The sequence below is a fragment of the Molothrus aeneus genome, chromosome 7, assembly GCF_037042795.1.
Source record: "Molothrus aeneus isolate 106 chromosome 7, BPBGC_Maene_1.0, whole genome shotgun sequence".
NCBI lineage: Eukaryota > Metazoa > Chordata > Aves > Passeriformes > Icteridae > Molothrus > Molothrus aeneus.
In genome coordinates this window covers 27,841,889-27,866,151 of record NC_089652.1, presented here as the reverse complement: position 1 = coordinate 27,866,151, position 24,263 = coordinate 27,841,889, and the positions used below count along the sequence as shown (strand labels likewise).

Genomic DNA, 24,263 nt, shown 5'->3' with positions numbered 1-24,263 from the left:
TCAATTAGGTCTGTGACCCATGCAGTCATTATGGAGGCCTCAGAGATTTCCAGCAGGGCTGCTGCATCTGTTGTCATTTGTCATGACATCAAATCACACTAATCTGCTCCATAAACCACTAGAAATACAGACTAAAGGCACCAGAAATGATTCTTGCCATCCTGGGTCACCTTGCTCTGTAACTCTCTGGTAACGGGACCGGACTCCCCTGCCTCAGTGCTCCAACTGGGAAAAACTGCCAGGTGCTCACTGTCCAGATGGTTCCCATCCTTCTGAATTCCCATTTAAGTGCATTCTCAGGTGGTTTCTGCTGAGGATTGTAACGATGTAGCTGGAGCTCTCTACCATGGGCAGCAGGTGACTCAGAACTAGGTTAAACCAGCTCTGTAAAGGTGACACTAATATGTCCCTCTTTAGGCAGGTATGCAATGAAGCCACTGCCTCTAAGATTTACTTGTGCCTTGTTTCTTGTTCTATTAGAGTATGGCACCATCCTGAAGGCCCTTTCTACCACCAACAGGAGTCTGAGGAGTTGTTATTTAGAGGAAATGCAGATCCTCCCTGATGGACAACAGGAAGCAATCAAGAGTCTCCAAATCCTACACAGCGACAGGTCGCTCTTTGTGGGTCTAAATAATGGAGTGCTAAAAATTCCTTTGGAGAGATGCTCCATGTACAGAACAGAAGGGTAAGTAAATTTACAGCTCTAATATATCCCTGCTGGAGTGCATCTCCTGACAGATACATGCATAACAGGAGCAATGAGGATAAGCAATATAAGCTTTTTTTTTTTTTTTTTGGTAAATGTTAATTAGTCCTCTTCAGAAATTAATCATATGTTTACCAAGTAAGGGTTTACAATATTTACTTCTGCTTTTGTGGGGTTTTTTCAACATCATATTATAGTGTTGCTTTTATTAAGTCCATGTGTTTTCCTGGTTCTTATTGGCAGTATGGCTGAGGGTTTTTGAATTTGGGTTGCAGCCAGCCTTTCCTTGCTTATCGGAGTGATCACCTCTCAAACATAGGATTAGGCAGGGCTGGGCTCTGTGGCAACTTGTTATTGCTTTTGGAAATCAATAGTTCATCTCAACTATGTGTGACACCTCTTACACCTGGATAGATTCTGTGCCTTGATTCTACCTTATAAAGAGAGTAGGAAAAATGACTTTTTCCTAATTGTCTGCCTTGGGTCCAGAGCAATCTTCTACACAGGACTATAGAAGGTTTTTGCATCCAAATGGTGCCTCTCCATTTAAGCAGGTGAAAATGTGATAGCAGCTGTTTGAGACAGATGCTGAAATATTCTCACTGGGTGCTATGGGCATTTACTTGTTTACATCTCTTTAAAATACTTTTCCTTCTCCTCTCATACTTTTGCCTTGCTTCTCTCTGTGAGAGTTTTGTGTGAAACTGATGTCCTCTGTGCTAGACAAGAGGAAGGATTTTGTTAGCAACATTTAAACAGATTCCCTCTTCCATGGCCTACTGCAAGATGTCCCTGTTCTCCTGCCAAAAAAACTGATATAGAAAATGTCACCTTAACTTTATTTTCAACAAGTAGAGTTTATCTATCAGCTTGTCTAAATCCATGCATGTCTAAAACAGACGGACACAAAAGTGTTTAGTAAGAGAAAACCACAGCTGGAAAATGCCATCCTTTCCTTAGCCCTTAAAAGCAGAGATTTTAAAAGGTAGAACATAACAGCTGTCCTTTTCAGGCTGTCCTGTAGTCTCAGTCTGAGAATATTTATGTGTGTATACATATATATGATCCAGTTTCAAGAGAAATGAGTTCTTCCTTTCCTTTCCCCTTCCTAATCTTGAGTTCAGCTTTCCAGTAATTTATAGATGCTGTCCTATTTTCAGCCTGCCCAAGTACTTTGTATGACACTTCCATTAAAATTCAAATGTTGGATGTTTGCTGAATTGCCTTAAAATGGGGCAAGCTAGAAAAAAGAAGTGACTGGAGAGCAGACAGGTGGGTTATCTCACAGGACCACCATATTTAGGTCCTGGAGGCTGCAGAGCAGCCTTGTATAAGCTTATCCCAGCAAAACAAAAACCTTTCCTCACAGAGGTTCCCTTGCCTGCTGGTGACCAAAAGCAGCCTCAATTTTATGCACTGTATGGCACTGAGGCCTGGCTGAAATTACTGGGAAGTTTGTGTACCACTGCGGGTTTTTTTTCTAAAACAAACTTCCTGGAGGCAATTTTGAGTGAAATGAGAAAACGGCCCAGTTCTTCAGGGTTGGGAGACTCAAATTTTGCCTCCATTGACTAGTTTCATGATAGAAATCACCATCTGGGCAATAGCAAGGTACATTAGATAGGTCCTGATGGCATGGTGGGGTGTGATGTGGGAGGCCAGAATTTGCTGAATTTGAGTGCTGACAATTTAGTGCTCTTGTGTACCTTGCAAACCATCCTTGTGAGTGAGTGTTGTGCATTTGGAAAAAGGAAGGAAAAAAAATGCAGGAAAGCCAAGAAATTCCATCATTTATTTATTTGTTTGAGAGAATGTTTATGATATTATTATTACATTTTAGACTTAGAGTTTTCCTTTTTTATTTTTTTTTTTATGTAGGAAATTTTCAAGTGCAAATTTTTCAGCTGCAGGTGTTAGAACCCTTCCCCACCTTAGCATCCTGGCTCTGTAGGTGATAAGTCAATTTGACCTCCTTTGTATTTCTTTCAATCCTGAACAATATCAAGAAGGATATTTTAATTTCCTCCAGTGCATTCCACCTGGCACTTCTCCTGGGCTGTGATTTATTGCTTATTGTTGTGTCTATATTTAATACCCGCCAATATTCAGCCACTATGGGTAGAAGGGCTCCCGCCCCTACAATACTCCCTGCTTACTTTTTTGTTGTGCTGTGACTTCGTGACTGGCCTCCTTGAAAAGCTCTGGTTTCAGCAGCTTTTATAATGTAATTGTTGTGGTGGGGCGGCTCGGGAAGCTTGGAGGTGATGGAGAGAATTTGTGCCTCCCAGGCAGGAATACCAGCGTTGTTTGTTGTAGACTCTGCCTTCTCTTATCAGGAAACTTTTCAGCCTTTTAGACCCTGGGGGCTGATGTGGGTTTATGATTGCTGATACAGAGCTGTTGCCTTCAACCTGCCTTCCTCTTCCTCCTCCTCCTCCTCCCTGGAACAGGCAATCGTATCGAGAGAAAATTGACCCTAGCATTGATCATGACCAGCGATCTTTGCTGCTCTGCAGCTTTAAAACCTCGGGGCTTGCTACTGAGGCTCACAATTGGGGCAGAGGGAAAAACAGCAGCAAACAGCAAACAGGAGAGATGGAAAGGGATAAGAATTTCTGCCATCTCCTTTACTGTTTGTTTATTGACACGGCACCAATTTAATCTCTTAAATGGTGACCAGTAAGTCAGCCCCGTGTCTTGATGTAGTGGGTGTCTGAGCAGTGTTTTGTGTGTGCCCACTGACCTGTCTCAGTCTGTCTTTTCAGAACAGCCACTCTTAGCAACAGGGACACAGGAAGACATCTGTAATGTCAGCTGCCCAAATTTACAGGCTGGACTTGGCTGCAGGGTGTGCGTGTGTGTTTCTGGTGTTTGTCTTTCCTGCTCTCCTGAGTGCTGCCGTTCCCCACTCACTGGAGACTCTTAGGAAGATGTCCAACATGAGCAAAATCTACAAGCCCTTTGAATATGCAGAATGTTTTGAAGGTTGCTTTGCTGGGTAGTAGTTTGGCTGTGCTTGCTGCTGAATTTTGCATGGCTTTGAAATCTTTGTAACTTCCCTGCAATTTTCAAATGAGCTTCAATTTTTTTACTTCAAGTTGCCCCCAAGCTTTGGTGAGGAATATTTGAAGAACCAGTACTGCAGCCTTATCATTGACACCACTGTATCTTTAGAATGTGCCTGAACAAAATCCCAAATCTGAATTTCAGAGCTGAGGACCTCAGATCTGCAGCATTATTTTCAGGTGGGATGTATCTGTAAGGCATAGTTTAGTAATTTTTTTCAAAGGCTGAGGTGCAGTTATGCATTTTTAGAATTGCAATCAGACAGATAGGAAAATAAAGCTGGTTGTTACAAGGAATAGTTTATGATCTCTTTCTGTTGACTCTTTGCAGCATCAGAACCATGGGCCTCTGAGCACATGGAAACCCTGAGGTGGGCCAAGGATTTTGATTGCACATTTAAATGAGGAAAAGAAAATGTTTGGAAATAAGACCAGACAGCCTCTTGAATACCCACTCCTTCTCCTCTCCCTGTCCTGAGCAGTTTTTTTTAATGTACTTTATTTTGATATTCATTTCTTCCTCTTTCTCCTTCCATAATTTTTTTCTGCATAAAACTTGCAGTTAACATGAAGCAGGTTGCAGTTTTGGACGTACAGCATGGTTCTGGGGATAGTTTGGCTTGCCTGTGCTCTCCCTGCTGTGCTGTGAGCATCTCCCAGGTTGTGGCAGTGCCACCTCAGGTTACCTTCATGCCAGTGTGGATCCTCCTGCTTCCAGAGCCAGGTCCTCTTGCATGCAGCTATGACATGCTCTTACCTGAACCCTTGCCTGCTTTTTGACCGGATTGTAGGAATTTGCTCTTGAGTGATGGTGAGTTTTTGCCCTCTTACTTGGCCTAAATTCTTCTGAACATCCCCTCCAGCCATGGTACTTAATGCAAAGCTGGCAGAAATGACTCAGCTGACGAGGACTCTTATTTGCTGACTTGATATCTGTGAGAGAAGCACAGCTCACCTCTAAATAGCTCTGGGCCAGTGATCACACAAACTAAGTACATATAGGTGAGTAACTCCTGAAATGGCTCCAGGGAGTTTTTGGAAGAAAAGGGTCAGCAGCTACACTAAAGAAGCAGAGAGTTTTCTGCCTTCTTTGTCTCTCTCCAAAGTGTTACTGTAGCTCCAAGCACAATCACTGTACCACCTCCACCTTTGAGGGCTTTGAGATATCACATGGAGGATTGCTTTGGAGTTTAATGGTACATTCTTCTTTTTTTTTTAAGCCTTATATGAGGTAAGATCCTCTGTAACAAAGGAGTGAAGCACTTAAATGTAGGATTCTAAAACCTGAATTAGAGGATTACCATATTTCAGGACTAAAGCTATTGGGGAATTTAGTTTGGAGAAATAACATAGTCTGGGAAGAGGTAAAAAAATTTTCCTGGAAATCCTCTAACTTCTTCGTCAGAATGATGATAGTTCCTTGAAGGACAAGCAATAAACTATTGTTGGGTAAAAAGAAAAATGTTTAAAAAGGTAGGGGAGGGAACAACAGGGACACTTGCTCAGTGGAGCCCAGCATCCAGCAGATCGCTGAGGCGACACTGATGGCCAGATTGTTCATCAAAGATCTTGAAAATCCAACACTTTTTCTTAGCTGAGGCTGTTGAAAATCTGGCCCAGATTTTGTTTTGAAGATCTTCTGCCTGAGAGTTTAAAAAAATATTCAGCACATTGAATATCCGTTTAAAAATAGAGGCAAAAGGAAAGGTAACAGACTCCAAAAATGTTGTGATAAAGCTTAATCATTAATTTCCATCTGTTCTGGCTGATATGGCCTCTCCACAATTAAGGGAATTAGCTAATTATTGTATCACCAATAATGCTGAAAAGCTTTGGAAGACTTCATAGGCAGAAAGGAGAGTGCTCAGCCCAATGTTTTGTCATCCACAGTATCCAATAATACATCAGAATAAATCACTAAACATCTGGTTTGACATTCTGGTTGCATTTAAGAAAATAGCGAGACTCCCACTGACAGAGAATGAAGACATCAAACAGAACCATGATCACTAAAGCTCTTGGAAAGAATGAAGTTTGTAGATGAAATGGATCTGTGTTCTTTAAATAGAAGTACAAAATTATACCATTTTCTCTATCCTGACAACACATTTGCATCTGCTGTAGCAGGCAATTACTCCCATTTTCTTTAATGTAGCTGTTTATATATGTAAAGTTAAGTGCATCCATACTATTTGCAGGATATGGACCTCTAAGGTTTGAAGGGATGGTAAGGTCTAAGGAATGTGGCTTTCAGAATAGCAGTCAAAGAGCTTCACTTGAATGGTCTGGGAAAGGAATGTGTCTGAAATTGGAAATAAAAAGCAGACAAGGATAAGCAGTGAGGTAGTGAGCTGGGGCATGTTTCCTGTAAGATGCCAGAGAGATTGGTTTTCAGTTTCATCTTATTTGACATTATCTTTAATGGCATGGAAGAAAGAAAATAGCATACTTTGTAGACGGCATTTAAGTATGAAGGAATCACAAATTACAGTGAGGAGAGAAATGCAGTGCAGGGCCAGCAGGGAAAGCAGCAAGAGGCTGAGTTTGAGGAATAAGCCTGTGCTGAGATTTCTGGTGTATGTGCTGCTGAAAAAGAGACAGGATACAAAATAGGAAGGGGCTAATTCATCTGCTCCCAACCAGATGAATTATTACAGTTTTTCTCATTTTTACTAAATGCTCATACCAATTACATGTATTATATTAATTTTAAGCAGCCTGTGCACTTTTAGGCTCCCACTTTTAGTTCTGAAGTCTGGAAATGACCCTGAGTGAACAGAAGCGGAATTTAGCAGTAGCTGGAGTCCAGAGTAATACAATTGCTGAAACAGACAAAGGTCATTTCAGAAGAAGCCAAACAAAATCAGCTGATTTCAGGACTCACTTCCTTTTGTCTCCTTCCTATGATTGGGTTGCCAATTCGTTTTGGGTTTGCCAGGAGGGAGGATACAGGTTGAACATGCCAGGGCTTTTGTTTGCTCCCTATTTTTAAAGCATCCTGCCAACAGGACTTAGGAACAGTTTAGTGTACGGATCCTTTTACCTCTAGGAGGTTGGCTGTAGGCCAGCTCAGATCAATGCTGTCTAAAAGTCATTACCATCTGATGCCTGCTAGGTGGGCTGTGTGAAATTACTTTCAACACAGTGGCAACTGACAGGAAAGCATGTCGTTTTCTTGGAATATGTTATGTTAGGATGACATCAATGCTATTGTTATACAAACAAGATTAATAACTAAAGCTACCAGCAAGCCCTAGGGCAGATATCCATTGCATCTGTCAATTCTTGCCATTTGCTACTATTTTGTCATAAGATTTGTATTCTAGGCAATGGTCAGATTCAGTAACGTGGCTCCTGATGAAAGGTCTGCAGTCTTACTGCTGCTGTGGCTGGTTTTCTTCTTGTATCAAGCTTCAGGCAGAATTTGCAGGGCAAAACACAAATGTGTCCAATATTAATACTGAGTTAATGTATTGCTACAGATGCATCATTAACTTTTTATCAGGACATGTGCTGTTTTACCTGTTTGGGGAAGAGGAAGTATCTGGAGTCAGAGCAAATTGGGTTTTGCTGGCTTCAGTTTAAAACTGAAGTACATATAAATACATAAAATATGTATGGGTTATCAAAAAATGTAATATTGTACAGTCTGATATCTTCTATCAAAATACCAAGTATTGTAGAACTATTGGAACACTCCAGTCTGCAAGAGGTAAAGGTGGATTTCAAGAATATCCGTTTACTTAAGTGATGTTCTCTTGTTAAAAAGAGGAATGAACATTGTTTGATGGTGTTATTATAATTACATGGGAAGAAACACTGGAGAATATGTAGGAGAACCATTTTGCCCCTTATACAGTGTTAAAATATCCCTGCATTAGAAGGCAGATGTGTTTGATCCTCAGGCTGTAATGGATGGTCTAATATTTATTTGACTTTTCCAAGATACATTAATCTACAAAGGCTCTATCCAGTTTAATCTGCATCTTGTTGAGCAGAAAATAATTACCCAGATCTTAACAAAATCCTACTTTCACAAAGGAGCTGCTTGAATATGGATTATTTTGTGCAGCCTAGGTGACAACTGTAGGCTATTTTCAGGTTTCTTTATCATCGTTCACACTGCTTTCTAAGTTTTCTGTCTTTGCATTTTTCTTTCCCATCCTAAGTTCCCATTTTAGTGTAACTTGTGTTCTTAAATCATCAGCGTCGTGCAGAGGCTACATAAAGCACCTGTCTGCCTCTCATGCAGTGGATTTGCTCTTGCCTAAGCCACCCTTTGCCTGTCTCCACCCACACCACCAAACTCCAGCAGTTTGCTCACAGAGATCTCAGATCTGCAGCCACAGAGCAGAAGCACAGGAGCAGAGCACGTCTTAATGTGACAGCTGCCTCCAGACACTGACTGACACAGGGCAGAGACAGCGAGTAACACTTGAGTGCACTGATCTGCCCAAGCTGCCTTTCCAAAAGGATGCCTGGTCCCCTCTGCCTCTTCCCATATGGCAGCCCTGGGGAGCATGTTTTCTTAAGGCTCAAAAGCTTGCTGAGGCTTGGAAATGGTGGTACTCTGCAACCCTGACAAACATGCCCTGCATTCAGGAATTCTTTCTGGCTATTCCTTTCATTAGGACTTCAATAGTATCTGAGTTTTCTTGTGGATGAATGATCCTGTCACTGGTAGTCAGAGACCCTCTGTACTTTTGTTTTTATTAGAGGTCAGTTTTGTTTGGCACAGTGACAAGAGTTTCTAAAAGTGTTCATGAAGGAACACTCTTTTTTTTTTTTTTACTGATCTGTTTTACTAATGTAAACATAAATCCAGATTTAATCAGAGATGGCATTAATCTTCATGTTTGAATAAATGGAATGTTGTTTTATTTCACAGCTTTAAAAATAAAAATAAATTCCTATCCAATAAAGAAGTCACTGTTGCTAGAAGATGATGGAATGGGATGTCAGAAAGTAAGAAATGGAATAGTTGTGTAGCTTGTGCGGGGCCATAATCTATAAACCTCAATCGATTAAAGTGATATTGAAAATGGTAGGCCAGAAGGTGAACTCTAGCAAGAGTTTCCCTGATGTGGAAAAGAAAATGAGATGAAACTGCCTGAAAATCCTCTGTCTGTGCACTGCTTTTTTTTAATAAGTAACATGTGTTTGACTCATAAATGGACTTCAGTTTTGGAGGTTGCTTTACACCATGGCTTTAATTTATTCATTCAAAATAAATCATGTGCAGAGGAGCAATCACTGATGCTAAGCATGTGTGGGTGATAAATGACACATACCCATTTCAGCTTCTCTGCCTCTGCATCCAATATCGCATGCCAAAATACCAAACCTTGTCTGTCCAGATTAACATCAACTGCACCCCTCACAGTGGTGGTACCTGTGAGCTGCAGTATGCTCTTCCCAAGCAGGGCTCTGCTCCACAAATAGCCCTGTGAATTCCTTATGTAGTATGTGGCTACTGGTCTTGAGGAAAGGGCAGTAATATCTGGCATGGAATATGTTATATTCACCAACTGAAAAATGAAGCTACTACTTGACCAGCATCTGACTAAAGCAGCTCAGTTCCACTTGGCTTCTCTTCTTATGGGGAAAGATAATGAATTTGTACAGATCACTAACTCATTTCTGCAGTTTGAATTTTTAAAGGTATCAAAATTAGGGGGATTGTTAGAATGTCTGGTGCTTTTTTTTCCCTTTACAATCTTATTTTCTTAAACCACAATCATCCTTTTGATTCTCGTTCTTCTCTTTTCATGCCATCTGGCTTTGGGGAAGACAGAGGTCCACTCTTCCTTGCACAAGCTATTGAGGTTGTCAGTAATTATGATTTGGTTGGCTGGAAGCTAATATGGTTATTTGTTTAGTTCATCCCCTCTGCAGGTTGCTAGCAATGGGACAGTAAGCTACCCTTGTCAGGAAACAGCCAAACACAGCCTCATGCGTACAACTAACTCAGCTAAAACCCCTTAATTGCTTGCAAAGGGCTGTTCCCTCACAGGTAACCATTCTAAGAGTGCAACAAACCAGCGTGGAATTGGAACTCTGAGATCTTATTCCCCAAAAGAGCAAGGGGCACTCCTGTGCTGCCCATGCTCCTGAGATGCTGAGCAAGGATGAAGCTTGCTCAGTGCCTTGCAGGATCAGGGTTATAAATGTTTGCACTGCACCAGTGGACGTGCCTCTGATGGACTGCCTGGTGATGCCCATGGGGTCTAAAGAACCAGGTACAGAGACAGTTCTTGTGTCTCCCTGACAAACAGGACCTTCACTGCAGGTTCCAAGCTCAAGAGTGAAAATGCAGAACTGTCTCCTGGTGCAGTGATGGTTTTGTGAGCAAACACAGTTTGGGAAGGAACTTCTCAACCTTTGAGTCTAGAGCCTTGCCTCTGCACATCATCATGTCCTGCCATTCCATTCCTATTTGCCTTCAGTCATAAAAAAGGAGTGATAAAAAGTTAAATGAAAGAGAGGAAATGAAAACTGGGAGAGTAAGCACAACCTGGCAGATGAAAGGAGCAGAGGTCTTTGTTGTAAATATTTTGAATGAGTTTTGTGGCTCTTGGTACAAAATGGCATTTTTATGTGTCTTCTGTCTGGTAGTAAGAATGGGAAGAGGCTATGGTAATTCTTTCTTTCCTTTGGTCTGTCAAAGCCTAACCTCTTGGGTCTGGTTCCATTGATTTGATGATTCATTTTCAGTCTAAAGTTTTAACTTTCAGGGAAAAATGACCAAAAGATGAGGTTGTCTAGACCCAGAGCAAATTAAAGTGGGAATGAAAAACTTTTTAAATACAGATGTTTAAGCTTTAATGAAGATTCTGAAAGAAGATGTCATTCAAGACATTACGAAAAAATGGATCTTGGGCAGCATTAGCATACTGGAAGCAGAAGCCCTTTTACAGCACATACCATTAGTGAAGGCTCAGCACACTGGCTGTCAAAGACCATATGAAAACTCTTTTGAGTCTTAGGTAAGAGTTTCCATTGACTTTAGTGATAGTGTCCCTGTTGCAGAGTCTTAATCCTTTGTGTTATCCCAGATCACTGCTGTAGAAATGATTGCAACAGCCAACAGCAGGGAGGCTTATAGCTCCCAAACAGCTGGCAGCAGGTGAGCTCTTAGGAGCAAAATCTTATTTTCATGCAAATGACCTTAGTAAGTGAGAATGAGGAACTGGAGAAAAAAACCACCTTGAATAGGAGACACAAATGGAATTGTTTTTCAATTGAACTTTTCAGTGTATGCCTTTATGCCTCACACAAGGCATTTATTGTAAGACAATGAATTAAAATGAATCACTGTTGATAGTAATGCCCTATCAAAATAAATCCAACCTCTTAGATAACTGTCAGGAGGTTCCAAGTCCTAACTGAATGTGAGATTTCTAGATGGCCAGAGGGAAACAGGGCATGGGCCATGTGGTGTCATCATCATCATCATCATCATCATCATCACCGTACTTTCACAAGCATCTCACTTAGTAGGATTTCATTAACTAAGTCATTAGCAGTAAGAGAGTCAGTGTTAACCTGCTATGCTCAGGTAGTCTTCTGGGATAATGGGTTCCCTCTACCCCTGGGAATTGTGGTGGGAGACAACAGAATAGTGTCTCATTAGTTCCTTGAGTCATTCCCAGCCTGCTACTGAGGAAGCTTAAGTGAAATGTTCCCTTTATGTACAATATATAACCTGGGCAACTGAGCCCAGGTGGGCAGAAGTTCCATTGCCTTTGAAACATCAGAATTTCATTGTTGTATGTAAACTCCTTTGTATCTTATTTCACACTATTTACATACTGCCCTGCAAGACTGTGGCCTCTGTGAGATTTTTCAGCAGTATCATAATACAAAATGGTATTTACATGTAAACATTTCAATTTATTTTGTGTTATGAGCACAGGGAAATGCTGTGATATCTTTGCATTTTCCACACCATGGTGCCTGATCTACTAAGAATGACAGTGTACTTCTGAAACATTTTGATTTGAGTATGCATGTGTGCTTGCATATATTTGTCTTTTGGTATGTGTTTGCTCATGTGGTTTTACCTTTTAATGACACAAACAGGGATGTATATATATTCCAAAGATACTGTAAGGATATAAATTAGGATGGCTTTTGAAGTGTTCACTGGAAGTATTTGCCAGAAATGTCATTTTCTTGCATTACATACATTGTAATGCTTTTCCTGCCTAAAAAGGGTAAAAAATGGGCAAAATTTTGCCTAAGTAGATAAATTTCCTCTCACCCCTAAGTGTATCACTGTCAGCTGATATAACAGGTTTCTCACCAGAGCTGAGGCAGATGAGTGTGCTCTGAGTCCTGAAGGGAGGCAGACAGCATAGCTATTTTGTTTTTAGATTTCAAATGGTTTTAAAGGCCTGCCATGAGATGAGAAGTCCCAGGCTGTGATGGTTGTTAAATTACAGAGTGTGTGTTCTGACAGCCCAGCAGAGCCCGGGCTGGGTGCAGGAACTCGTTACACCCCAAATGCAGCACATGGGGCTGGCTGCAGCTCCCAGCCAACAGGTGCCATGCCAGCATTTCCCAGTGCCCATCACCATGGCCTGCCATGCCAGCATTTCCCAGTGCCCATCAGCAGGGTCTGCCATGCCAGCATTTCCCAGTGCCCATCACCATGGCCTGCCATGCCAGCATTTCCCAGTGCCCATCACCATGGCCTGCCATGCCAGCATTTCCCAGTGCCCATCAGCAGGGTCTGCCATGCCAGCATTTCCCAGTGCCCATCACCATGGCCTGCCATGCCAGCATTTCCCAGTGCCCATCAGCAGGGTCTGCCATGCCAGCATTTCCCAGTGCCCATCAGCAGGGTCTGCCATGCCAGCATTTCCCAGTGCCCATCCCCAGGCCCCTGGCAGCCGTGCAGCTCGGATGCTGATGGCAGTCAGCTGGGGGTCACGGCAGTGGCAGGGGAGTGCAGGCTGTGATTCAGTGAGAGCTCTGTGAGGGATCCAGAGCCGGCTGCTCCCAGCCAAGAGCAGCCCATTAGCTCCATGACATACATTATGGCAGTGCCAGCAGAGTGGTCAGTGCCTAGCTGGGCTATGCTGCAGCCTGCAGAGTGGCTGAGGGCTGCAGCACAGAACATATGGAGATTATTTCCTGAATTTATGCAGCACATGTTTTCCTATAAATTAAATTCAGAGAAAATGTGTATCATAATAGGGTGATGCTCACAACAGCCTTCCCCGTTATGAATTACAATGACCTCTCTCAACTCGCTGGGTGCCCAGTGAAATGGCTTCATGCAATTGGGAACAATAGTGTATGTGGTGTCAGGGTCTGAACAATAGTGTATGTGGTGTCAGGGTCTGAAAGCCTGACCAAAAGGCTCTCTGAAGAAAAGCAGGACCTTCCCCCCTGCCCCCCCACCCTCCACTGCTTCTCTTTTTCTACCTTTTAGAAACTGCCCAGTTTCCTCCTGAGGTGCCAAGTTGTCGCCTCAGAGTGTGGGCAGATGCCCCAGGGTGTGCTCAGTATTGAACTGGGTGCTGTCCTTGCTGAGGGGCTGCTGTACAGCAAAGGCAGCTCTGGATGTGGCAGCAGCCCCCCTTGGTGGGTGAGGGTGGTGTGGGTTGCCAAAACAGCAGGACAGGGGTCTTTAGCCAAAGTAATGAGCAAAGCAGCACGTGTCCCTTCTGTGTCCTTGGACTGAGGATCCCAAGCCATTTTCTAGGTAAATATTTGATGTTCTGTTCCCTGGGGCTGGGGTAAAATCATCTTTGCCTTTTCCTTGGGCGTGCTGAAGCAACTGAAGGAAAAATACAGTAGAGACAGTCGCTGTAACTACCTTCATAAAGCATGAAAAAGAAGTTTTGTTCCTTACAACTCTGTGTGTGAAATCTTTAGTAGAGGAAATGTAGGAACGGAGCAAACTGGAAGCTCATAATTAAAATATAAATGTGTCTGTGTATAGATATATATAAAGCAATGGGTACCAGACATCAAAGCAATCTGGGGTTTGCTTTGGGACAAATCACTGTGGAGTCAGTACAGACTAATAGAGTGTTCTCAGCTGTGTGTGAGGGACTTGCTTTTTCATTTGCAGCTGATTACAGGCTAATAGGATTTCAAAGATTTCTGGGAGGGAACAGTTCACATCTCATTGCATTTGGGGGGGGGGGGGGGTTTGATGTTTCGTTAATCATACCGATACCTTGCCTTAGATTACATTTTATTACTCTCCTGTTTAGCTTCTCAAACTGAATCTTTCCCCTGGTCCCTTGCTGCTGTCTAATTGGCAGTTTTCAAGTCATTTGGGATTTTTTGAAAGATCTTATCAGCCTTTTGTGTGATGAAGAGAATGGATCATAGGGATTAAAAATAGTCTTGTGAATATTTTTAGGTTTAGTCCTCTCTTTGTCTTTCACTAATACATGCATGATGTGACTTGTACCTTTATATTTTCTTACTGAAAATTAACAATTTGAAAGCAACTCATGGGAACGACCAATACAGCTGAATTTTATTGGTACAGACTACTTCTGTGACTGATCTTCACTGTTAAGTGACAGTAATAGCCCTAGATATTTTTGTTTAGCAGCTCACATGTTGGGAACACACACTTAGCCTGTAAATATGGATTCAGGAGGAAAATGAATACAGCAGTGTTCAAAGCAGCCAAAAGCTTAGAAATAATGTTCTGCTGTGACTTTTCCAAACTGACATCTTGATGCTGGGATTATAAATGAAACCATTGTTCCAGCAAAGACCAAGACTAATAGAAAGCCTTTATTACCAGTCCATTGGCTAATTCTGCTTGTCTAACCCCTTCGGATGGACACAGTGTCAGAAAACATAGTCACAGAAGTCGCTTTGTGTGAGATTTGGCCTGCTGTGTGATTACATGGGGGCTCAAAGATATCTCAATGACAAGTGTTCTTTGACTAAAATTTGTAAAGTCATTTTCTTTCCCTAGGCCTTGGAGAAGAGTGAAGTGATTTTTAATCTACAGCTTCTATGAGTGATATTTGCTTTGTGTCCTATCACCCTCCTATCCATTTTTCCTCCCTTCCAAGCAGGTAAACCTCTGCTTAAAGAAATTGTTTCTTCTGCTGAGCCTCAGTGCGGTTGACAGCTGTCACATACAAGGACTATACTTGAATACATGTCTTTGGAGCTAGACAGTCTTAAAGGGCTTTAATCTTTTGTCTTTGCACATGCAGGGAATGCCTGGGAGCCAGAGACCCTTACTGTGGCTGGGATAGCAAGCAGAAGCGATGCACCACCATTGAGGACAGCTCCAACATGAGCCTCTGGACCCAAAATATTACTGAGTGCCCAGTAAGTGGAAGCAGTGGAAGCATTTTATATATACTGATGTGTGTATGTGTAGAAGGGAGAAGGGAAGGGGGGTGTGTGGCAGCCTGAAGAGGTCTGGCTGTTCTAATTTGACTCCAGCAGACCTGAGACCAAATCTACATGATATTGCAAAGAGATGGCTTTTTTCCTGGTTCTGGTCTCCAAGAGATGCAAATAGAAAATAACTGTCTCTTCTTGAATCAGTTTGAGTTGCCTCTCCAGCTCCCTTCCCAGCCACCCACCCTTCTCTGATGACAATATCCAGTTCCTGGCTGTGATCCCCAGAAGCTGTCTGGCTGAGTATAATTCCTGCTGCTTGAACTGTACCTCCAAGATGGCTGGGAATGAAAAAGCAGTCTTGTTAAATAAATTGAGGGTGGAGGAGAAATTGTCATTAATGCTCATTGTTATTATCTAACGTCAATTAGCATGTTAATACTGCTAAGTCCAGTAGATAGGGAGAGAGGACTGGATGGGTTATATCTTCAGTACGCTATTTCTGTCTGGAGGTGCTGGGATGTTTATTCCCCTTATCTTCCTTACTTGGAAGATATTTTCGCAGGAAATATTAGTCATTACTTCAATCCATCCTCAGCTTGGCAGGCTTGAGTTTTTCACTGCTAGATTCAGAGGCTTGTGTGTTTATAACCCTCCTGTGCTGAACTGGGATGCAGTGCTTCTTGATTGCCCATGCTGTTATCTCATCCTGCTTAATGCCTGTGTCTGTTGATAGGTGTGTGAGGTGTTAATCCTCTAGTTTGAACATGTCTGCTGTGGTGCACACTAGGGAACAAACTACTCCAGGTCATTGTTTCAAGGTCATAAAAATCCAGCACAGAATATTCAGGAGCTTTGACTGCTCTTGGGGTGCATTTTACATTTGTTTTAAAATTCCATTGTGTCTATTTTCTGTGTAGACGCTCCTATTCTGTTACATATGTCAGCCTTGTGCTCTTTGACTGACAGGCTGCCAAGCTGTTTAAAATCCACATGCAAGTGCTTCCTTTTCCTTTAACCCCTGCCACTCACTGGAACGAATTCACACTGACATGGAGTGGGATGGCTCATTTAAACACCTGCATCAGCAACATCCAAGTATTTCCTTGTATTCAGTGCAGGACAAAGGTCATGGACAACAGAAGCAAGGGTCTAGAACAGCATGTGCAGATGAGCACTGAAAGGGAAGGGGAATGTAGCGACCCAATGCCAAACTTCATTCCTGCAAAAGACCTGTCTGTGAGTTTAGTTGGATGAGTTACTCTCATAAGAAGTCCTGGCTTTTCCCACCCTACTTTTCTGGGCTGAGCACCAGGCACTCAGCTGTGCTGGTACAGCTGTATGTGAGATCACAGTCAAGTGTGAAATGGTGTAGATTAAAAGCACCCCTCCCAAATAAACTTTTCCTAACCCAGCTAATGTCAGTGAGTTCTTCTGCAGCCTAGCCCACAAACAGATGTCCTGGCACAGCTGAGAGACTGGCATTCAGCAACTTTTAAAGCCAGAACTGGCATATTATTGAATTATATCCTACATGGGCCAGGCATTTGTATGAGTCAACCACAACACTAACACAACTTGACTGCTGCTCTTGTGCAAACAGGCTTGTTCAGAGCTAGTCTGAACATCTTTGTACAGAACTACTTTGTGCCACAGATCCCCACTCTCCAGCTTTAATATTAAGGGACTTTAGATGGAGGCTTAATCATGCAGTGTTAACATAATACATGGGGTAATGGTTACTGTATGGTATTACTAGATAACATCCAGAATCTCCTAAGGGTTACTGAGATTGCAGTCTCAACCATTTTAACATTAAGAAATGGTAGCACACAAATTCCACAAGCTAAACTGCTCTTCCATGTATGTGCCCATAGTTTACCAGGGAGTCCTGATACAGGATTGTACCTGCTTTCTTGGGAGAAGGGAGTGAGGTGTGCTTTGATTTCAGAAAAACAGATGCATCCTATTTTGTGGTATCTTACTGATGCCAACATGAGCCACCAGCAGGAAAGGAACTTTAACTTTAGCTGATAAACTGTTAGTCAAGCTCATGGTGTCACTGTTAAGGGTGGTTGGCAAGTCAGGAATTGAGTATTCCCAGTAAAGTGTACCATCCTCCTTATCCTGAGCCAAACAATGATCTTCCTTCCAGGTTTTCATCCCAGTCCCACTCTGTGTTTCCAGCAAACCCCTATCTTACTCATATTGCATCTGTTCCATGCTGCCTCATTTTCTTGTTATCAGTGGCAGTTTCCCCACTCTGTTTTTGGGTGTCTTGTACCCTTCTGTCAATTCATGTGGACTCAGCTGCTCAGAGCTGCAGTGCTCAGGGTGATCCTACTCCTGCCCACACTGAAGTATCTCCTGTGCACAGAAAAGTCTTTGGGTGCTGGGATTAAAATCTATGAATCTCTGAAAACTGAATTTTCCCCATGTCCTAATGATTTTATACTCTGAACAGTTTTGAATGGCTTTTCATGGGAATTGCAAAAAGATGTTACAAGGACATGAAGTTCAGTTCCTTGCTCTGAACACTAGTTTGTTTCAAGGAAATATTGCAACTTATGGACAGTATTTTCCTCTAAATTTGATTTTATAAATGGTTTAAGCAGTTTGACTGAAACTTTGCAAGAATTTTCAGCTTTCATCAAACAGCTAACGTGGCAACTTCCAGATTAAGTAATTAAAGCTTGGCAAAATTATGAGCAGTTGATATCTGAATCCCAAGATAAAGAATAGATGAATTGAAAGAACAAGGAATGCTTCCAGTCTTACCTGTAATATCAGAATAAACATGGAAAATATCCTGGTAGCAGAGATTAGGAGTGGTCAGTCTGAATTTTTAGATCCTGCGCTTGAGCTTTTAGATTCTACAAGGAAGAAAGAAAAATATTAGGCCTTTGGTGTGAGTATGGCAGTTTATAAAAGACAAGAATTCCAGAAATGGCAATATTGTCGGGTGAGAGAAGGGCATTTGATCAGATGTGTTTTTATAGATGTCCTCTCTGCCTGATGGGCTTCAAAGGATTTGCCTTGTAAAGGTATTCCTGAAAAAGATCAGTGCATATGGGTTTTTATCCCACTTCCTAAGTTTACTCTTTTGAAGATATTTTTGTGGATTTAAAGATAGAATGATAATCCATATGTAATTTCTTAAGTATAAACTTCCCACACTCACAGTGTGACATGTTTATAAATCTCAGCATTTTGGTTATGGTTGCTTATTTGTTTAATTTTTGGGTTGTTTCCCAGTATCACTTATGAGCCAATGATTATTTGCTAGCTTTTTTTTTTTAATTGATGCCATGGGCCACATCATCCCATTGATTTCAGAACAGAACTCCCTGCTGGAATCGGCAAGGCTTTCTGGCTCAAAAATGAATAGAAATGATCTAATACTTGGATTATGACTTTTCTAAGGCAGGAGGAAAAATGAGATTAAAATCTAGTATTAAATACCTCAAAGTACTTATTTTGATTCCCCCCCTCCAACCTCTAGAAACCCAACTGTATTGATTTTTAAACAATGTTTAAAACAGCAAATTCAACAACAACAAAGCTCAGTGATCTCCTCTGTGGGCATCTTGCCTTGTAACCTTCAGCCCAGAGCAAATTTTTACAACTACATGATAATCTATTGCAAACAAAAGCTTACAGCAAATGCCTGAAAGCCCCAGCTGGAGCCTGAGGAGTGCAGTATCAGATCTAAATTGCTTCCATGCCACTGCTGCATATTTTTGATGCTGCTGTAGATGGGTGAGAGGGGAAGATGACAACCCACCAGAGGTACATTCGGAGTGTTTAACGTAGTGCCAATCTTGGAGAATTAGCACAGAGCAGCATGTTTCAGAGGATGAATGCTGGAAAGCACTCTTCCCATGGCTGTGGTTGGCTCCCTGCATGGCTGCTGAGCAGGCTCACAGCCCCTCTGTGCCTTGGTTTACTTCTCTGTAAAGCAGGGACAATCATTCCCCCCTGGGGCAGCCCAGGGGACTGATCCTGCTGGCAGCAGGGCTCAGTGGAGCATGGCACTGTGGGGTTTGTCAGGGTAGCTGGCTCAGATATGGGGCCAGGGCTGCTTGCCAGGGGCCCAGCCTCTTCCTGCCTTCACCCTTCGTTGTGTGAAACACTGAGGCCAAATCCAGTTTTGCCTTTGCCAGAGGCTTTACCAAAGCTGCTGAGCACCCCACCACCGCATGGGTCACCCCACAGGCATGGGCTGCTTGCAGGCAGCCACCATCTGTACCATCTGCCTGCAAGACCTGGCTCTTTGGGATGGGGCATGGGGTGGGGAGCATAGACGGAGCCAGCAGGGCAGAAGTGCATCATGGTGCTGTGCTCTTACAAGGGGGTATCTGTAGGCAGGCAGGGCCAGCACCAATCCCTTTCTGCATCTTGTTTCTCAAGTCAGTAGCAGAGGGGATGCCAGGACAGGGGTGTTCAGGGAAGCTTTCAAGACATGGTCTTGGGCTGCAGGATTTTGCAGTAGTGGTGGAGTGGGCACAAGAAGGCAGTAGTGGCCAGGAGGGATTCCAGGAGAAGCAAGTAGCTCACATCCTCTCCAGACAGCCTTGGGGGCAAGCAACCCCAAGGGTCCCAGCAATCTGGTCTCCAAGCCCTCAGCTTAAGGCTCCCCTAGAAGCACCGGTTAAGCAAATGGAGAGCAAACTCTGACACCCTCTCTACTGGAGAGTCGTCACCAGCCCTGAAACAGTTCTGTTTCTTATGCTCTTGGTCTGCCAGCACTACTGTATTTTTCCCTCACTACAGAGTGCAGGAAGCTGTCAAGTCCCAGACTGTTCAGAGCTGTGCAGGCATGAAGCAAAGGGCAGAGGGAACAGATAGCAGGATGGTCTGGTCTATAAATTGTCTTGAGATGAATTCTTAACTCTGTAGGTGACTATGTGACCCTCAGCATTAATGCTAGTCACCATCATGTCCACTTTTTGTTCTTCAGCCATTTAGGCTGTGCCTCAGTTTAGAAAGGGAAACAGTTGTTACTGCAGGTTTGGGCAGCGCCAACTCAGTGAGGCCTCTCAGCTGGTCACTATGGTTATAGGAACACTAACTTGGAAAATACTCTGCAGGAAGCCCTGCAGAGGCTGGAATATGATGGAGTGGGGTCAGTCAGTACTGGCCACAGTGTTGCTTGAAAGGCTGAATCTGTGCAGTGTGGAACAGGGAGCGTGGTGTTTGTGTGGTGTGGCAGATGGATGTTGCTCCTGGTGTGGTGCTGGCTGGGTCGGCTCGGTGCCTGTGTGCACATGTTAGGTATGCAGCATGGAATTTGGAGGGTAAATATTGATGTGGCATTGTCTGAAAACAACCCTCTGTTTTGAATCCTGCTCGCAAGCACAGACAGCTCCCATCTAAGATGCATCCTAATCCCCCCGGCAGCTTTGTTTGGCATTTCTATTGTGGGCCTGTCTCCAGAAATGTAAACTTGCTATTAATGACTTTTTTTTCTCTTAAAATTAGGTGAAAAACCTGACAACCAATGGAAGATTGGGGCCTTGGTCCCCATGGCAACTGTGTGAGCACTCAGATGGGGACAGTACAGGCTCCTGTATGTGTAGGTCACGTTCATGTGACAGCCCTCGTCCTCGCTGTGGAGGTCGCAGCTGTGAAGGGGCCAGGATTGAGGTCGCAAATTGTTCAAGGTACCTCAGCATCTTTGTGCTTCTCAAGAGAGCAAGAGTTGTGTGTGTGCACAGCTTAGCTCCTTCCTTGTGACCATGTCATTGTATCCCAGCCAGTGTGACGTGTGTGAGGTCCAGCTTGAAGTTAGTGGAAAATGTAGAAGCCCAAGCGCTCTGAGCAAAGGGCCCTCAGGCAAAGATCTTTGGAAACCCCAAATTACTGTACACTATACTGTGCCTTGGTTTCCTTCAGCTGTAAAGTGAGTAGTCACGCATCAGGAGGAGGTGAGTAAGGCAGAGGTAGTTGTCAGCCAGCTGAACAGCAGACTAAAAAAATCAACAAGCCCATAACTTTTCAGAGTTTGGGTTCCAAGGCCACTTTGCCAAAACCAAGCAGAGCTCCTCCAGAGCAACACTTGTAAGGACAGGGCTGAGCCTAGCTCCAGGCAGGGCTTGTTTGCCTTGTTCTGTGAGTCTGTGACCTGTCTGCAGCACAGGCTGTCTGCTGTGCAGGTGAGAGCAGCTCCTCATCCTCTGGCTCATCCTCTGGCAGCCAGCAGGTGCGGGAGGTGACTGCCAGGATGGTGCTGGAGCAGCACAGGCAGCTCAGCTGGGGCCAAAGCACTGCCTGCCCACAGAAGCCTGAAGCTTAGCTCTGGCAGTATGGAAGCTAAATGTCCTCCTGGAGAGTGCCCAAACATAGCCATGGTGTTTGTGTCTGTGGTGCCCCACCACCCTCAGACCAGATCACGTCATGACTCAAGGGAAGATGATGCAGTACTGTAAGCACTATTTAATCAGGGTGGGGGCAGACAGGATTTTGGTAAATATTGGGTCAATATAGTTTTTATCTACTTTATCTCCTCCATAAACATTCATTCCATTAAGGACAGCTGCCTCTTGACTCATCCCTGGAGATCAGTGCTGACCTTGGCACCAAAAATTCAGCAACACTCATGTTTTAACTGGCATTTTCCCTTCCAGTTATGAGCTGTGTTGCCCAAAAGGTGTGCAGTCATTCCTACCCCTGTGCTGCCACTGTGGGCTGAGCAAAGCCTTTCCCAAGCAGGCTTTTTCTGTCAGTGGCAAATGGAAAACATGCCAGTGGGATGGATTTCTCAGCACTGCTCTGATGCCTCTTAAGGCAGGAACAGCTTCTAAGAAGGGGATGAAAAACAGATTATTCAATCTTAAGACATACAAAAACAGCATGGTTTGAAAAATAGGGACATCTGGTCATCTTACATCCGCTTCAGCCCTCAAATTTCCTTTAATTGACTTCATATGGCATTGAGATTTCTTTCTGCAAAGAGGGAGTAGGATGTTTAAAGATGAGTTATATTAAAAAGCTGGAGATATGAAAGTGGAAGGTATCTTTCTTTCTGTTAAAAATCCTGAAACACAAATGGATGTTGAGAATTGTTGGGGTTTTGAGGATTTCTTTAGTAGAAGTTACTTGCCCTTTTTGCAGCAGTAACAGCAACCTTCCATTTGATCTTTTTTTCATGATTTTACATATAATGGTTCTTTTGAGTTAAAGAGTGGGGAGGTAGTAGGTAGTTTAAAACATGGCAGAATAATATGGAATAGTAGGATTTTTATATGAGTGGATTTCTTGTTCTTTGACCTTGTTTGTGGTGGGTGAGGGGAAGGGAGAGAGGGAGAAGGATGAGAGAACAAGAAGAGGAGGGGGAAAAGATCTAACAGGGTTCTGAAATAAAGCTGCCAAGAACAGGCAAGAGTTGATAAAAAATACAAAAACTGTGAAGGGCAATGTGGGTTTTAACTTTCATCCTCTGCCCTGATTGGTGCTATGCCAGAAAATACTTCTTGCCAGCAGTGTTATTAGTTCAGTAAATGCTTTGAAAATTAACATCTGTTTTCAAGCTTAGCTTTCAAGAGTCAGAGAGCACCTGAGTTGTTTTTTGAGTAGGTTTTTTTAGAAAGGTTTTTCTTTATAAAAAAACACACCCAGGGAAAGATATTTTTTGGCTTAAGGCACTGAAGTGTCAAGATTAGGCAGTTTTATAAGAATGAGCATTACCACTGGCTTCATATGAAATGAAACCTGCCGCACAGAATGGATGAGATATGGTTCCTCCTCTCCTGCTTCAAGGTCCAGTGCTGCCAAATCAGAGGAAGGTGAGCTTTAATAGATGCAAGATTTTAAAGATGAAAATGTTGGCCTCTGTGTAAGCACATGTTTAGGCACCTGCACGTGCTCAGCCTCTCACAGGAGCTTTGCCAATGTCTCCAGCGCTGAGGTGTGAACTAGGCAGTTTTACATCACACTGGCTTCAGGCTGTGTTACCACTGTTCAGCAGAGATGTGATCGCTCATTAAACCATGAAACTCGATCCTGCCTCTGAGCTCTTAATTGCCTCTGGTTTCTACAGATTTAAGGTCACACTACAGTGACGTCTTCAGGCGGCCATGAAAGCTAGAGGCAATTATTGTTATTTTTAATGAAATTTGAGATTTCCACTTAATAGGATTCAATGCTGAAGGCTTTAGGAAAACACAAGATATTATGAGGTTTGTGATAAAAACATGGGAGCTGGCAGTGGTGTTGCTGTAAAAGATTTAAAGCATCAGTACCTACTGAATTACCAGAGGGTAGGTTTTTTACATCCTTCAGCACAACTGGCATTCGTGATCCTTAAAACCAGAACTCTTTGTGCAGAAGAGTTTGGAACATACAACTTTGGGATAAGCCAGTAGGTCAGAAGAGCAGGGTTATGATACATGGGGAAGATGATGGGGAATAGTCAATGAAAATTACACTAACCACACTATCACCCAGTAAATCCTAGGAGACATTTTCAAAATTATTCAGCATTGGCTTAGTTGTCTTCCTTTACAATTCTTAGAGACTTCAAAGGAGGAAAGTTAGGCCACTGCTAGGCACTTTTGAAACTCCCTTTTAAAAAACTCCCCCAATACAAAGACTGGTTGAAATGAATGATCTATTCTACCATGAGTTCAACACTTTTCCCATAGTGTGTTCTCTCTCACCCTTTTTGCTAGAAATGGCGCTTGGACGCCGTGGTCTTCCTGGGCCCCATGCAGCACCTCCTGTGGGATCGGCTTCCAGGTCCGGCAGCGCTCCTGCAGCAATCCCGCTCCACGGTACGGGGGCAGGGTCTGCGTTGGACAGAGCAGGGAGGAAAGGTAAGGGCTGTCCATGATGGTGTATGTTCATTCCTGGGGCTGTAGTGGTGCTGGGAAGGCAGATTGAGGCTGTAGGGCTCAAAGTGCAGAGCGGAAGCAGTCCTGGAGCATGGGAGGGATGCGGCTGTGTACGTGCATGGACACCCTCTTTCAGTGAGCCTTTGAATATCAGACACTTCAGAGCTGCCCTCACTCCCAAGCAGGACCCTTTAGACCTCTGCAAGTATTCCTGTCCCAGACAGAGGGCTGACCTCCTCCCCAAAGGCAGAAGCTGTGCCTGCTGTTGGCACTGTAGAGTTTATGGACACAGTTACTCTGCTCTGATCCATCCCTGGAGTGGCA

The 24,263-nt window shown here is 43.3% G+C and overlaps 1 protein-coding gene across 1 annotated transcript in view; it reads left to right on the top strand.

Annotated features, from left to right (window-relative positions):
- SEMA5B (semaphorin 5B) overlaps positions 1–24,263 on the top strand; it is a 189,960-nt gene that overhangs the window by 136,065 nt on the left and 29,632 nt on the right. Inside the window, exons 12-15 of the mRNA XM_066553378.1 lie at positions 481–688; positions 14,976–15,093; positions 20,590–20,771; positions 23,778–23,921. Of these exons, the coding sequence (XP_066409475.1) occupies positions 481–688; positions 14,976–15,093; positions 20,590–20,771; positions 23,778–23,921 (652 nt within the window). The remainder of the gene's footprint in view (positions 1–480; positions 689–14,975; positions 15,094–20,589; positions 20,772–23,777; positions 23,922–24,263) is intronic.